The sequence below is a fragment of the Lycorma delicatula genome, chromosome 1 (assembly GCF_047948215.1).
Source record: "Lycorma delicatula isolate Av1 chromosome 1, ASM4794821v1, whole genome shotgun sequence".
Taxonomy (NCBI): domain Eukaryota; kingdom Metazoa; phylum Arthropoda; class Insecta; order Hemiptera; family Fulgoridae; genus Lycorma; species Lycorma delicatula.
This window is the reverse complement of record NC_134455.1, coordinates 117,052,789-117,068,208: the sequence shown is the minus strand read 5'-3', so window position 1 is coordinate 117,068,208 and position 15,420 is coordinate 117,052,789. Positions and strand designations below refer to the sequence as shown.

The window sequence follows — 15,420 nt, the reverse complement described above, 5'->3', positions numbered from 1 at the left end:
ATTTCTCGGAATAGTTACATTAAATTTACGGTCTACTTTCTGTGCGGGAAGAACTTGAAATTATGGCAATTACCAATTCTCTGGACGTAATACTAGTATCAGAGACTTACTTTTAGACCGAAACTACCTTAGGCTTCAAGAGTTCTCGGTGTATATAACAAATCGCCCAGACGGGAAAGGTCATGGGGGAACTGCGATACTGATTAGGAATTCCCTACAGCATTACCAACTTTCAGGTTTTTGCACTAACCAGATTCAGGTAACCACGATTGAAGTTAAGACTGGATGGGGACCTATAAGACTCTCCGTGATGTACTGTCCTCCGCGGCATACTATAACTAACAAGTTGTTCTCCGAATACATTTCAACACTAGGTTCTAGGTTTATCGCTGGAAGGGACTGGAACGCGAGAGACCAGTTGTGGGGTTTGCGAATGACAACCAGCAGAGGAAGGATGTGAGGAGGTGTGATCAAAATCTACGCCTTGACGTAGTTTCGGGATTTCAGCCGACATACTGGCCTACGGACCTAACGAAGATCCCAGATTTACTTGACTTTTTTATCACTTTAGGTATATCATCTACATACACTCTGGAAGAAAACTATGATTCAACGTCGGACCACTCGCCCGTTTTACTTACAGTAAGCACGACGGTGTTGAGAAAGAAAAGAAGACCTATTCTGCATACGAAACGAACAGTCTCTTGTGAGGACTGGATCGAGAAGAAACTGACTGACCCATTTCCGCTCGATACCCCTGAAGATATTGACTACGCAACGTACTATCTATCTCGGTCTTGCAGGATGGTGCATGGCGATCTACACCAGAGGAAGTACATTGACCTAAGCAATACCAATTCGAGAGAAGTGATAGATCTAATTGGCTCAAAACGGCGTCTCACACGAAACTGGCAGCAATTCAGGAGGCCAGATGACAGAATACTTCTTAATAGGGCTGCGCGAAGGTTGTTGAAGGCTATCAGAGATGAAACATTCAAGGAATACATCGAACATTTTTGTAACCTGAATAGTGACGGATGAACCTTATGGAAGGTGAAGAAGGGGCTACAACTATCCACAACTACACTACCTACACTACAGGAACGTAATGGATCATGGGTGAGCAATGAAAAAGAGAAAGCCGCTCTCCCTTTGTCGCTTATTGCCGCTTTACCGCTTATTTTCTTCACAATTAGGCGAAACTTTCCAATCTCACGATGAACAGAGTCCTAGTGACGAGGTATTAAAGACTTCTTAGAGAGCTTAATGCAAGTCAGCTTTCCGATTAGATCGACCTCAACAAGGGAGTTGCTAAAGTTAATCAACCAGGGAAGACGACAAAAGAAAGCCCCGGATTTCGACTTAGTAACACACAAAATGCATGTCATACACCCCTTAAAGGCTCACGTACATTAAGGATCTCTTTAACGCTGTCCTGCGAACTTCTTACTTTCTAGCGGAATGGAAAGTATCACAGGTGGTAATGATCTTGAAACCAGGAAGCCAGTACACAAGGTTTCTTCTTACAGACCAGTTAGCCTCTTACCGGTCATATCTGAATTATTTGAAAAGTTGTTACTTCGCAGACTTACACCAGTTTTGAGGGTGAGTAGGTAATTCCGGACCAGCAATCTGGGTTCAGGTACGGCCACTCCACCATCGAACAATCCCATAGAGTCGTTAATGTCATCAGTGGATGTCTGGAGGAAAGAAAATTTTGCTCTGCGGCTTAGATATCCAACAGGCATTTGATAAGGTACGGTTGCCTGGTTTGCTCATTAAATTAAAATTAAAACTTCCTCAACCTTACTACCTTGGCTTACTGAATAATCTTGAGGCACGTTTCTTTCAGGTAAGATGTAACGATGAGTTATCGAAATTCTTTGACATTAGGTCGGGTGTCCCTCAGAGCTTTGTACTAGGTCCTGTGATATATTCAATATTCACTGCGGACCTTCCAACCCTGCGGCCACTGTCCCAGTGTGTACATGCATGGTGTCTTGATCCCACAAACAGAGAGTGTGTGGTACATAGGACTTCACCTAGTTCGGCGTTTGACCTGGAAATGTCACGTGAGGATGAAAAGTAAACGACTGAACGCGAAGTATAGGGAACTGAATTGGGTGCTACGGAGAATCTCGCACCTCACGTTGTGCAATAAAGTTCTGATTTACAAAGTTATCCTATGACCAATCTGGGCTTATGGCGTGGAGTTATGGGGAACAGCAATTAATAGTAATGTAGATATCATACAACGCTTCCAAACCAAAGTAACGAGAACAATTGCAGAGGCACCATGGTTCACACGGAATGATGAAATTCATGAATATCTGGAGCTTCCAACGGTTCATGAAGTTATGAGACAGAGCAGTATTAAATATCAGGAAAAACTATAAAATCACGTTAACCACTTAGTTATCAATCAGCTTGAAAACACCAAGGACGTCCGAAGGTTGAAACGTCTCCGTGCTTGACTTAAAGGCTACTAATGATAGTTTGCAGTTACTATCGCCAAATCTAGTGATATTATTTTTGTTTATTTTAATTATTTATTTTCTTTTTGTTTACATTTACAAATTGTTTTGTTCTTTTTTCGACTATCTAACGCTTGAATATTTGTTTGCTTTTTTTTTACTGGTTTTTAATTGTTAACATTTTGTTTTTATGGACTATGAAATGTTGGCAAAAATATTCTTTCTAATAAACTTTAAGATTACTGCTTATTGATAACTGTTACTTTGAGTTGACTTATTATGGGACTTCCTTAGGAACCCCTTTTCGTGTGCTTATTATAAAACGATTTACTTATGGTTCCTCTTAAAGAACCAATTATAAATATACTGGTTGTGGAACAAAAAAAAAAATTACTGCACTGAATTTGTTTCAACATCTAGCACCATTCCATTTACTATTTTCGACGTTAGTTAAATATTTAGAATGAAATTTATGTCACACCATATATTTATACAACGCAATAGAATCACAAAATCCAATACTGTGGATACAAAAATAATATTTTCACGCGATATAATGAAAATTATTCCATTCCATTTTGTAAAAGTTTTTTTAGATCTAATAGTTAAATCATTTGAAGTTAACAGTGCGTTACAATTTAAACAATAAATTAAAATTACTTATGATTACATTCATACAAAAGAATTTTAGTAGTAGAAATATAGATTAAACTTAAGCCTACTTTAAAGTTCATTATTTACGGTCATCAGCCCAAAGATTCGTTTTATTTCTGCTATCAAAGCAGCGCTTTCCGAGGCACAAAAAAAAGCAATCTATCGGCTAATATCTTTCCATAACAGTAATATGCGTTGAGGCAGTAATAATAATAAATATGATGTTATTGTTAATATGAATATTCATATAGTTTATAACCTGAAACAATGAACCAGCTTTAACAAGAAAAATTCAATTTTATGAATTTTCCTCATTAAAAATGTAGGGCTGCAATTTTTTTCACTATTTAGTACTTCAAATTTGTCTCAGTTTCTTAATAATAAACAAGAATTTTCAGAATTAAATATAATATAATCTAATTAAAATAACGAATAAAAAATAAATCAAAAAGTTTTACTTTTAAAAAGAGTAAAAATTTTATTTTTTTCTATAATTAGATATTTTAAATTGTATTAAAGTAAAACACGTTACTGCAGTTTAAGCAAAACGTATTTTTAATTTATTTTTACGTTGGTAATTTTATTTTATATAATATATATTTTTCTGTACATTCTTTAGAAAAACGTACATAAAAAACTTTATTAAATAAACTTCTACGAATAAAATAATTGTGACTTATTTTAATATTAAAAGAAATTGCTGTTTCTTAGTGAAATAAGAAATGTCTTTTAAATTAATGTTGTATCTTTGAATTGTATAAAATATATTTTATTAATAATTCCAATTTCTGTAATTATTATAAAAATACTTACAAACAAAACTTCTTTAGTAGAACAATTAATTTATTGCATTCAATTTATTTTTTAAATCTAATTTATAATTTTGTCTAATTTTAATTTGATTTGAATATTCGTATTCAATCATGAGTGTCAAACGAACAGTATACGTGAACTAAGAAAAGAATGGAACAACAACAGTAAGAAATTAATTTAATTAAACTGAAGAAGAAAAAGCATAAATAATTCTCATTATAAGATTATGTTCTAGTAGTGATTAAGACTAATCACTAGTCGTTCCTATTAACACAAGAAACTGTATGTATATGAGAATACAAAATTCCAGAAATCAGAATCTTAGATATTATTCAGGAGTTAATTCTTGTAAAACACATAAATATCATATTAAAGAGCATCTTTCTAAATTAATATTTCCAAAATTGTCCTGATAAACGATAGGTAGACTAAAAAGTATTGATCCTTTTGCGCACGAGAGATCGTTAACGTTTTCTGACAAAAGTCTAGAAAAACCTGCATGTAAGCAGTTATGACGTCGCCAATGACCTAAAAATCCATCATCAAACAGGGTTAAACCGTTTGAAGAAAGCTGGCTACAAAAAGAAGCTCGAAGTTTCAGTGCCACACGATCTGACTCAGAAAGATTTACTCGATTGAATTTCTATCTACAAGTTCTACAGAGATGTAACAAAATCGAGCCATTTCTGAAGCGGTCACGAGCGACGAAAAGTGGATAACATACAACAATAATGTGCGAAAAAGATCGTAGTCAAAGCGAGGAGAAGCTCCACAGTCTGTAGCAAAGCTCACAGTGATGTCCAGGAAGGTTATGCTATACGTTTGGTGGGATTGGAAGGGCATTGGGCAACTGCTGCCGCCAGACAGAAGGATATACTCAGACCTGGACTGTCGACAATTAGCGTGGTTGCACCTAGCGATTCGAAATAAACGGCCTGAACTGGTCAACGGAAAGAGTGTCGTATACCACGCTGACACATTAGACCGTATATATTTTTAACGAGCCGTCAGAAATTGAGAGAACTTGACTGGAAGATTTTAATGCTTCCACCGTATAGCCCGGACCAGGAACCGTCAAACTATCATTTGTTTCGGTCTCCGTAGAACTCCCTGAATGGTGTTAAGTTAGTTTTAAAAGAGACCTGTGAAAGCCATATATCACAATTTTTTGACCAAAAACTTAACTTAATCAGTTAAGTTCTATAACGACGGGATTATGGTGATGCCAGAAAAATGTCAGAACATCTTCCTAAAAAATAATGCAAGTGTGGTCTCATAATGTTATTTTCCAAAATAATAAATGTATTCTCATTTTGGCATTCAAAGGCTCAATACGTTTTAGACAACATGATATAAAGCGCTTTGTATCGAAAAAAGTAATTTTTGTTAACCAAACTTTTTGTTATAATTGTTTGTAGGTGTCTAATATATTTAATAAAATAAGAAAAAATATATAGCACTTAAATTCAATCAAATAAGAAAACTACTCGTCTGATATTTATTATTGGTAGATTTCATAAGAAAGCTACCTACTGTAATGGGTACCATGATTCAACTTCCGGAAAATTTCAACAAACCTTCGCGTTTCACATCCCCCAAACCCCAAAACCAACATCAGCTCAAAAGTTTATATATATATTTTTTCTTTATATATATTTCAGTTTATATATATTTATAAACTTATATATATTTATTTATAAATTTATATATTTATAAGTTTATATATATTTCACTTTCTTGTGGACACGATAACTGCCATAATTTTGCGCCAATCACTTTCAAATTAAAAATAACTCGTCCCAAATTCTTGATCGAGTTCGTTAACGATCAAAATCCGACCACGGGGGGCTTTTTCGAAAAAAACAAAATATCTCTATAACTTTCTTATTAGGAAAATATCGAATTCGTTAAAAGTTCCTACTCTTCTAAGTACGTATCTAAGTAAAGTTTTTTGATATCACCAACCACTGGCCCAGGGGGTTGAAAAAATGGTATTTCAAAGACAAAAAAGAATCATACTTCCCTTAATAGGCTCAGTATCGAATCGGTATAAAGAGTCGTTAGTCCTCTAAACATTACCTAAAACTGTTTTCTGAAACAAGTTTTGATATGATCAACCCTTACGTCAAGGAATGACCAAACTTTTGCTGGAATTGTAAGAAGATGGAGCTTGTCGTATTCTAAACATGTGAAACTTTTTTCACATGCAACTATTGTCGTATTGAGTAAATTTGAAGATTTTCTGTGGTTAAAGTAAACACATTAAACTTTTGGCGGATGTTTTGAATTTTTTATTGTTTCAAGAATTTTACAATTATTTCTTTTAATAATGTATCTTCACTTATTTACCTATAAATATGTATATATATTTTTTTTTCTTAAAAAAAAAGCTTTTTTAATTTGTAAAATATTATAAATATATATTATAAAATACTTTTATAATAATTAAAAGAAAAACTAATAAATTAGTTTTTCTTTTAATTATTATTTCTACATTAATTTTATGAAAGTTATCAATAAAATATGCAAAATATTAAAAATATGTATAAATTTAAAATGCTTAAAACATTTAAACCACATTATCCGATTAAAAGAATTCAAGCTTGTTTTTTCTAACAATATTAGCTACAGCCTCACGATTTATCTACGTTTCTGTATTTGTAATTTTTTAGGACTTTTAAATCTTTATTTTGAAGAATGAAATAGAGTAAACTATTTTTTTAAATGCTTTTTTGCCATGTGAGAAATATATACATTTTTTTGCTTAGGTTTTAGTGTATTTATTTACGAAAATGATATATATTTTAATAACGTAATATTTAGTGTTTTCAGTTTTCTGACCCAAATATCTCGAAAACTGCAGAACCAAATTTTATCGTATACAATTCATTTTTTTTCGAACGATTGATTGATTTCTTTGAGTTTTTCTCTTAGGTTAATTTACATTTTTCGAAGGTTTGTTGTATAATTACGTAAAATATTTAGATGGGATAAACTGAGAATTAACGTATTTGTTTTTAGGTAGATTTCATAAGAAAGCTACCTTATTGTAACGGGTATCATGATTCGACTTTCGGAAAATTTCAACGTATATTCGCATTTCTCATCCCCCACCCCAAAATCATTGTCAGTGTAAAATTGTATGTATACATTTATATATATATTTCTCATTCATTTGGACATGATAATTGCGCCAATCACTTTCAAATTGTTCCCTAAAAATAACTCGACCCGAAATCTCGGACGAGTTCGTTAATGGGCAAAATCGGGTCATGGGAGTGGAAATGGGGGAACTTTTTCGAGAAAAAAATTATTGCTATTACTTTCTTATTAAGTAAAATGTCGAATTCGTTTAAAGTTCCTCCTATTTTTTTTTTTTTTTGTTTTTTTAGGTAAGGGCCTAAAACTTATTTGAACAAAGTTTTTTGATATCACCAACCAATGGCCCAGGAGATGGGAAAAATGTAGTTTCAAAGACAAAAAAATCATATCTCCCTCAATAAGCACATAATCTAATCGGTTTAAAGTGATAATTAGTCCTCTAAACATTACCTAAAACTTTTATCTGAAACAATTGATATGACCAACCCTTACGGCAAGGGATGACCAATATTGTTGCTGGAATTGTAAGAAGATGGGGCTTTGCGTATGCCGAACACGTGAAACCTTTTTTTCATATACAACCATTGTCGTGTTGAGTAAATTTGAAGTATTTCTTAACTTTAAGGTGAAAACTTTTTTAATCCCTACTTAGCATCGGTAAAATCTACCTCCGCCTTCCGTTGTGCCGAAAGGTTTTTTTTTTATTATCAGATAATTTCTTATTTATTTACTGGTGGCAACAAATATTTACAGCAATGATCAACTGACTTGAATAACAATAAACACTAAATTTTATACTTCATACAATAAAATTGTGTAAAATGTGTTGATTAGGAAAGGAATCTTTGATGTATACTATTGTTTTTCTCATTAATTTCTATCAAATTTTATTGGCGAAATCAATTTAAGCCAACTGTTTATAGTTCAGAGTCATTATTAAATACTATTTTTTATATTATTATACTTTTAATTTATTCAGCTAGTAAAGCATTTAGGGAATTTATAGTTGTATATTTGTTTAATTTTAATAAATTGATTTCTCCCGGTTTCGAAATTTCATTCGAAATACGATTGTTCTATGTAATTTTTGTTTTACATATACTCAAGTATTTTTAAAGTATTTTTTATCCCCTACTTTCTTTTTCCTCTTTAGCCTCCGGAAATTACGTTCAGGTATTACTTCAGAGGATGAATGAGGATGATATGTATGAGTGTAAATGAAGTGTAGTCTTGTACATTCTCAGTTCGACCATTCCTGAGATGTGTGGTTAACTAAAACCCAACCATCTAAGAACACCGGTATCCACGATCTAGTATTCAAATCCGTGTAAAAATAGCTGGCTTTACTAGGACTTGAACGCCGGAACTCTCGACTTCCAAATCAGCTGATTTGGGAAGACGCATTCACCACTAGACCAACCCGGTGGGTTAAATCCCCTTCTTAGCACCGGTGAAATCTACCTCTGCCTTCCGGCGTGCCGGAAGTAAGTTAAGTAAATTTCTCTAAATTTACTTAAATGCTCTTACACACTTTTATATACTCGTATATGTATGTATGTTTGTGTGTGTGTGTGTCTGTGTATGTGTGTGTGTGCTTTCTAAATGTAGTTAACAGCATTTTCAAATAATAAAAAAATAAAAAAAAATTTTGAATTTATAAGAAAAACATAATAAGACTGGCTATTTTTATTTTTTATACCAAAAATCTCATTAGAGAACTACTTTTTAATTTATAATTTTAAGACAACACCTGCATTAAATATACAGTACTTAAATTCAGTCAGACAACAAATCTATTCTTATTTTTTTTTTAAATTAAATTAAAATTTATTTAATTAGGTTTTGAGTTTTAATATTACCGTCAATATTAAATATTTCTAACTATTAATATTTAGGGTTTATGATTAAACCTTATTTAATATTTAGGTTAAACCTAAATATTAAGGTTTTAACAAAACCTAATTAAATTAGGCTTTGGGTTTTAATATCAATATTAAATATTTACTATTATTAAGGTTTTATATTTCATTATTTTATGGTTTAATTAATTAAGACTAATATAATTATAACTGTGATTTTACTAATTAATATGTTTATCAATAATCGTACTTGTCCAATAGTCGACTTAGTATTGTTATTGTACATTACAATAATAATTAATCATGGAACAATTATAAATGTTTAACACAGACAAACTTGGGATTGAAGATAATAATTATCATTACCACATTAATTGTTAATGCGGTAATGATATTAGCATATTGATCATAATTTGAGATACACGTTAATTTGGCAATTGTTTTTGAGATCCCAGTCGAGATCCAACTGATTTTGAGCTTTGAGAACATCGCCATGAGATTACAAACGCAGATCTCATACAACAAAAAATTAATAAAATAGTAACTCTTTATTTTAGTAACATCATTTAAAATTCTTTGTCTCTACATCAAATTTAAAAATAAATAAATAAAACATCATTTTAATCATTTTGTTTGTTCTCAAATGTCCGTCTTTGTATTTGTGATATCGTTCTAGCTTCTAGAAAATTAAAAAATACATTAATTTCAACCGAAATTTTAACAATTTTCCTGAAGTTTTTCTTAAATAATTTATATATATTTTTCATAAATTCTTACGTAATATTATTTAATTAGATTTTTTTTATTTTCGAATTTACTCGGCTAGTGGAAAACAGGGTAGAAAATCTACATAATTATAGAAAAAAATTGAACTAAATCCCAAGTTTGTAAAAATTTATCTCTTAAGAACTGTTTCATTCAATCTCACAAAATATAAAAATAACAAAATCGTGTTTAAGAAAAGTGAAAAAAAATATTTTTTAATATGATTACTTCAAGTGATTATGTTATTTGTTACTCATGAAGGTTATATTTTTAATTGAACATCATTTGATTCAGTAAATATGTATTTATTTATTTCCTGTTTTAGTAAAAACAAAATAAACTGAAATAATAGACTTAATATCTTTTCAATCATCTTTAAACATTTAACACTGAATTAAAAATTTTTATTTAACTTTAAAAATTAAGAATACTTTTTAATAAATCATGTTTAAAATATTTATTACTTTATGAAATTCCTCGATACATTTATTCTATTTCCTTAAAAATTAATTCATATTTTATAAGTATGAATTAATTTCGTAGTGTCCCTTTACAATAGTATTATCACAATTTCTCAAAACTAGATACCGTAATACCTTGTCTGAGAAGCTACAAAATTTCATTCAAAACGGATGTAAATCAATAAAACATACTCATACTTATAATAGAAGTGCGAAAGAATATTCTTGACCTGGTGACACAATAAATCTCATTTTGCTCTGAAGTTCATGAAAATCACGATAAATTTATCTCAGCGGTCAGTTATTTTATATCTTACTTCAGTTTATTACTATTTTTAACATTAAATTTATAATTAGTGTGTATATGAAATGAAAAAATCAATTTTTTTTCAGTGTTAATGATTCTTATCCTAAATTATCACATTCTATAATTAATTAAATTGCAAAAGCTGTGAGTGTTTATACTAATAAAAATAATAATCGACCTACCCGATCTCAGTTACAGATTACCAATAAAAATATAAATTAAAAAAATTATTTGGCTTAACGTACAGTATTATAATACTGTATTTTTGTGGGCTAATAAGTCCATATAAATGATTTACAATATAAATTTTTTTTATCGTATGTTTCCTGGCGCAAATTAAAGGAGCTTTATTATAAAAAAGCGCATTTTTAAATAATTTTTTATATCGGTGAATATGATAATAATGAAATAAATACCCATCTAGTATTCTATTAATGTGCTATTGGTTTCTTTTTCTTATTGATATACTTGGTTTTATTTATCTGCATCACTGTTCGCTAAGTCCGTTTTTCAATGTACAAATAAACTAATAAATCACGGATTCCAAAGTACAATAACTTACGTCCGACCACAATTCTAAAGCTACAACCAGTATGAAATATACTGAATACCAGGTGGCCGATTATTTAGTTCTAATTCCGAAACAAGGAAAGCGAACGACCGATGGGTAAATAAAGAAAATATCCGTTTAAACTGTCAAAAACGTTTCAACAGAGCACAGATTAACCGGAAAAAAACTTAAACTTTAACAATAAACAACAATAATAAAATGTTAATAAAAATTATTCTACGGTAAGTAAAATTTCCTCGTCGTATGAGTATTAATGAATGAAAAATATGTACACCATCGCTTTAAGATTGTATTCTGAAGGAAACATATTATGTTTAACATATGACGAAAAAAGTAGTTAAGAAATGACATCAAATCGAGGTATTCAAGAATACGAGTGTAGTAATAGAGAAAGCACGTGTTTGAAATATAATACTCACCCTATTTTTGGGGTAGAAAGGACAGAATTGTATTCCAACCCTTACGGTAAAACGACTCCTCCGACGAAATTAAATTGGGACTAACTAAAGAAATCTTTTTCCAAAAATTTTCAAAATAAGAAAGAGGTCCCGCCTTAAGGTTCTTTACCCCTCCCTATTAGAATACACCTCAAAAGATCCGACAGGATGATGGTTGAAACACCAGTGAAATCTTAATCTCTTAAAATGAAGAACCCGTATTCAACACCCACCCTAACAGAAAACAGACAAAAAATTAAGATCTTTTGTCTAACGTTTCTAGTCACGGATACTAGGTGTGTGTGTTTATGGTTTTTAATGTATAGATTTATTGTTTAAAACTTACCTAAAGCTTCCATTGTCTTCAATCCAGATGAGTAATATAAACGTTTTTGTCACGTATAGACTACGTAAAAATAAAAGTTAGATATTTATTATTTTTTCTTCAGTTCTTTTTTTGTATGTAGAGCCCACTTGGCACCCTTACTCGAGTTTATACATTGTTTATTCACAAACATATCTTTCCGTTATAAAAAAAATAAAATCTAAACAGACACAAATTTTATTTTTTTTTACTTTCATTAATATAATAGTAATAAAAAATAATAATAATAATATAAACTATTTTATCAATACAAGAAAATTTGCATACAATCTATAATAATAATAATATTTATTTATTTATTTAATATCTTCTTTAAAAGAAAATTATAAGGAATTCATTTTTTATTATTTGATTAATTTTCAATTATAATTGAGGACGAAGAAAAATAATTATAATTATTAAAATAATATCGTATCAGAAATCTAACAATTAATAATATTAATTTTAATAAAACTAAAATTGATTTATAAATTTTAAAATAGATAATTTTAATCGTTTATTTTATTATTATAACTAATGAACGTAATACGTCCTTTTATGTAAGTAAATATTTTTATTTAAGTTAAAAACACTAAATTTGAAATAAATTCATTTAATACCTAATAATAACATAGATGTTTACTTAAATTCTTTTCATTTGATTTTTCTTTCTTACGAAAAATTTTCATTCCAAACATAAAATAAATTAATGAGCAGCAAACGTTTAAAAAAATAATTATGATTATTTTATTCAGTCGAATAAATAAACGTTCTATTACAACTTTTCTCCAAATCAAAATTGTAAATCATTTTATGGAAAAATCACATTAAACGACCAAATAATCGAGAACTAATAAAAATTATATGTGTATTAACAGAAAATACGACAATTATGTTTAAAGCACCCCGCATATTCTGCTACATATTTTTAAATATATACTCGTATATAGTAGATCTAAAATTAAGGAGAAATATGCCTGGGGCATGAGTTATTGAGTTAATAACAGTAATATAAAAACTAAAATAAATATTTAGGTGAATTGTAAAATAAAAATAAAATATTAATATCATTTTTTTTTTAAATAACCAACATGAAGAACATATAAACAGGTAAATATTGGATTAAAATAACTTGTGAATAATAAAAGTAACAATGGGATTACAGTTCTGTTATTAATAGTATTATTATTAGTTTTTATAAAACAACATTTATGCAAGTTGTTTATTTTTTTTACGGAAATATAATAAATAACTTATTTCCGGAAAACAAGATAAGTTCTGTTGTTAAAAATGTGTCAAAAAATATTTTATCATTATACCTGACACCTGACAACAGATTTTATTATACCTCCCCCTTCTCGCACCGTTGTCTTCCGGTAATCTCCCACCTTACATCAATTTCCTCCCCTCCATCTTTATTTTAACAAGGTGCATGCGCACTGTATAAAAACAAATTGGCGCGCAAAATTTACGCAATATAAATTTAAGTAATAAATGGTTTGTATTTAATCTACATTTATTAATAAATAATTTAATATAATCTTGTACTGACAAAATAATTTGATAAATTATTAACAAACCTATTTGACGAATCATCGCGTGAAACAGATTTAAAATCGTTAAGCAAAACACTGCATAGTAATTCTTGAATCGAACTTGTAGTCAACGGAGAAGGGAAATACAAGCACACTACCTCTACCACCGGATGCTTGGTTAACTACTGAGACGCTTTCAGCACAACTGGTAGAGGATTGTGACCACGCTCTAAAGAGTGGGGGATATCTACTCCAGTTTCAGTTTACTATTTCCTAGACAATTCCTTCCATCTTTTCTTCATATTAAAAAATAATAATAATTTGTTACGTTAAAAACCAAATCTAGAAAGAAATTAATGAGAACTAATTAATTAAAAAACGTATATTTTTTAAAATTATTTATTTTATTAGTTTTAACTACAAATATTTATATATATATATATATATATATATGCAAACAAATGAAAAAGAATTAATAGAATCGTTTATAAGATACAAATTAAAATTTAAAAAGAAGAAAAACTGATAGATAAAATAAAAAAATATTAATTCTGTTTGTTGTTTGAAGATTTTTTTTTTTTGTATTTGATTGTACTATCCGTAACACAAATTTTATTTTTCCTTTCCTTATATCATAGCTCTAGAACTATGTTGCAAGAAGAAAAGTATGGTAATCAGTCAAAGAATAGGGTATGAATTTGTTTTCATATTTCGACCTTTCATGACCCAAGGATCCCAAAAAACAATGAAAAAATAGGGTGTAATGTTCGTAGGTATGTTGGTGTGTTGAAACTTAATAACTTTTGACTGGATAAACGATTTTGATGAAATTTTGTACAGAGATTCGTGCATACGGGGTAATTTGTTAGTAAAATTTTGGAATCAATATCTCCAGGAGGTAGTAGATTTTTGGAGTCAATTTTCAAAATTTTGCAAACATAACCCTACTTTATATTAAGATAAATACATTCATGCACGCTTATCTTACCATTTTTTAAATATTTTTCCCCAAAATTGCTCCTTCCCCAAAAAACGGAAAAAAATTATTTGTTTATTTATTGCATATATTTAACAGAATTTTTTATGACTTCCTAGGAATATCAGTGCAAGTAACCCCAAAAAAAAAATACTTTGGCGGTAATTTTGGGGGTATGGAAGCTGATCAAATTTTAGAAATATCGATTTTGTTTAAATTTTTTAAAGCCCTTCTTTGCTTATTTAAGGTTTTAATAATAATATTGCAACAAGATTTCATCGTAATTCACTCGCAAAAAAAAGATCTTAGTTTGCTTTTTATTGGTTGTACATTTATCTGGGGAATTTTTTAATTTCTTCCATTTAACATAGTAAACGTAGGAAAATTAAAATAAAATTCTTCGAAGGTGTTTTTGGAGGTGAGGGGGATCAGAAAAAACTTTTAAAAATACCTATAATTTGGAATTTTTTACCTTTTTGTTTGTTTAAACCTATAATATAACTTTACAACAAAACTTCATCATAAATTACCTACTCCCACAAAAGAAGTAATCTTAGGTAAACTTTCATCATGTTTCATTATTTTTTCGTTATATAAGAATAAATAATCAATTTTTTTATTTTCTTTTTAAGCATTTACTCTTTTTTCTAATAAATAAACGCAAATAATTCGTTTAACCTGATAGCTCCAACACCCCCTTGCAACCCGATACATAAACACTTCGTGAAAGAAATATTCCTTTAGAAGAAATATCGTCCCTGTTAAGAAAAAGCGGTGACAGTTTGAATAAAAAACTAATTATTTTTAAAAAATTTGATGTGGACACCACATGATTTCGTTGTACGCCAATTAAATTACATATATATTTTATATATTTATATTTTTTATTTATTAATTTAAATTAATTAGCAATTAATTAATATTTTTTCCAATTTTTTTATCGAATTATTATGTATTGTAAAAAATCTTTTGCAGTCACAGGTTAATAATTATTACTTAATTAATATATTTAAATTAAAAAAAAGGTTTCAAAAAACGAGACGAAATCGGATTCGAACCGATGTGCCTTTCTCTTGTAAGATCCAAATATTACGTTGATTAA

The 15,420-nt window shown here is 29.5% G+C and overlaps 1 protein-coding gene across 3 annotated transcripts in view; it reads right to left on the bottom strand.

Moving 5' to 3' along the window:
* Nucleotides 1-13,521, bottom strand: part of stumps (DBB domain-containing protein stumps) — a 276,278-nt gene extending 262,757 nt beyond the window's left edge. The window contains exons 1-2 of one of the 3 annotated variants that reach the window (XM_075359846.1): nt 13,388-13,519; nt 11,790-11,988 (exon numbers count right to left, since the gene is read on the bottom strand). In XM_075359846.1, coding sequence (XP_075215961.1) covers nt 11,790-11,802 — 13 coding nt within the window. In that variant the 5' untranslated portion in view covers nt 11,803-11,988; nt 13,388-13,519. Of the gene's footprint in view, nt 1-11,789; nt 11,989-13,387 lie in introns of all 3 variants that reach the window. The other 2 variants (XM_075359839.1, XM_075359864.1) reach the window with 2 other exon arrangements.
* Between the last annotated feature and the right edge of the window lie 1,899 nt (nt 13,522-15,420).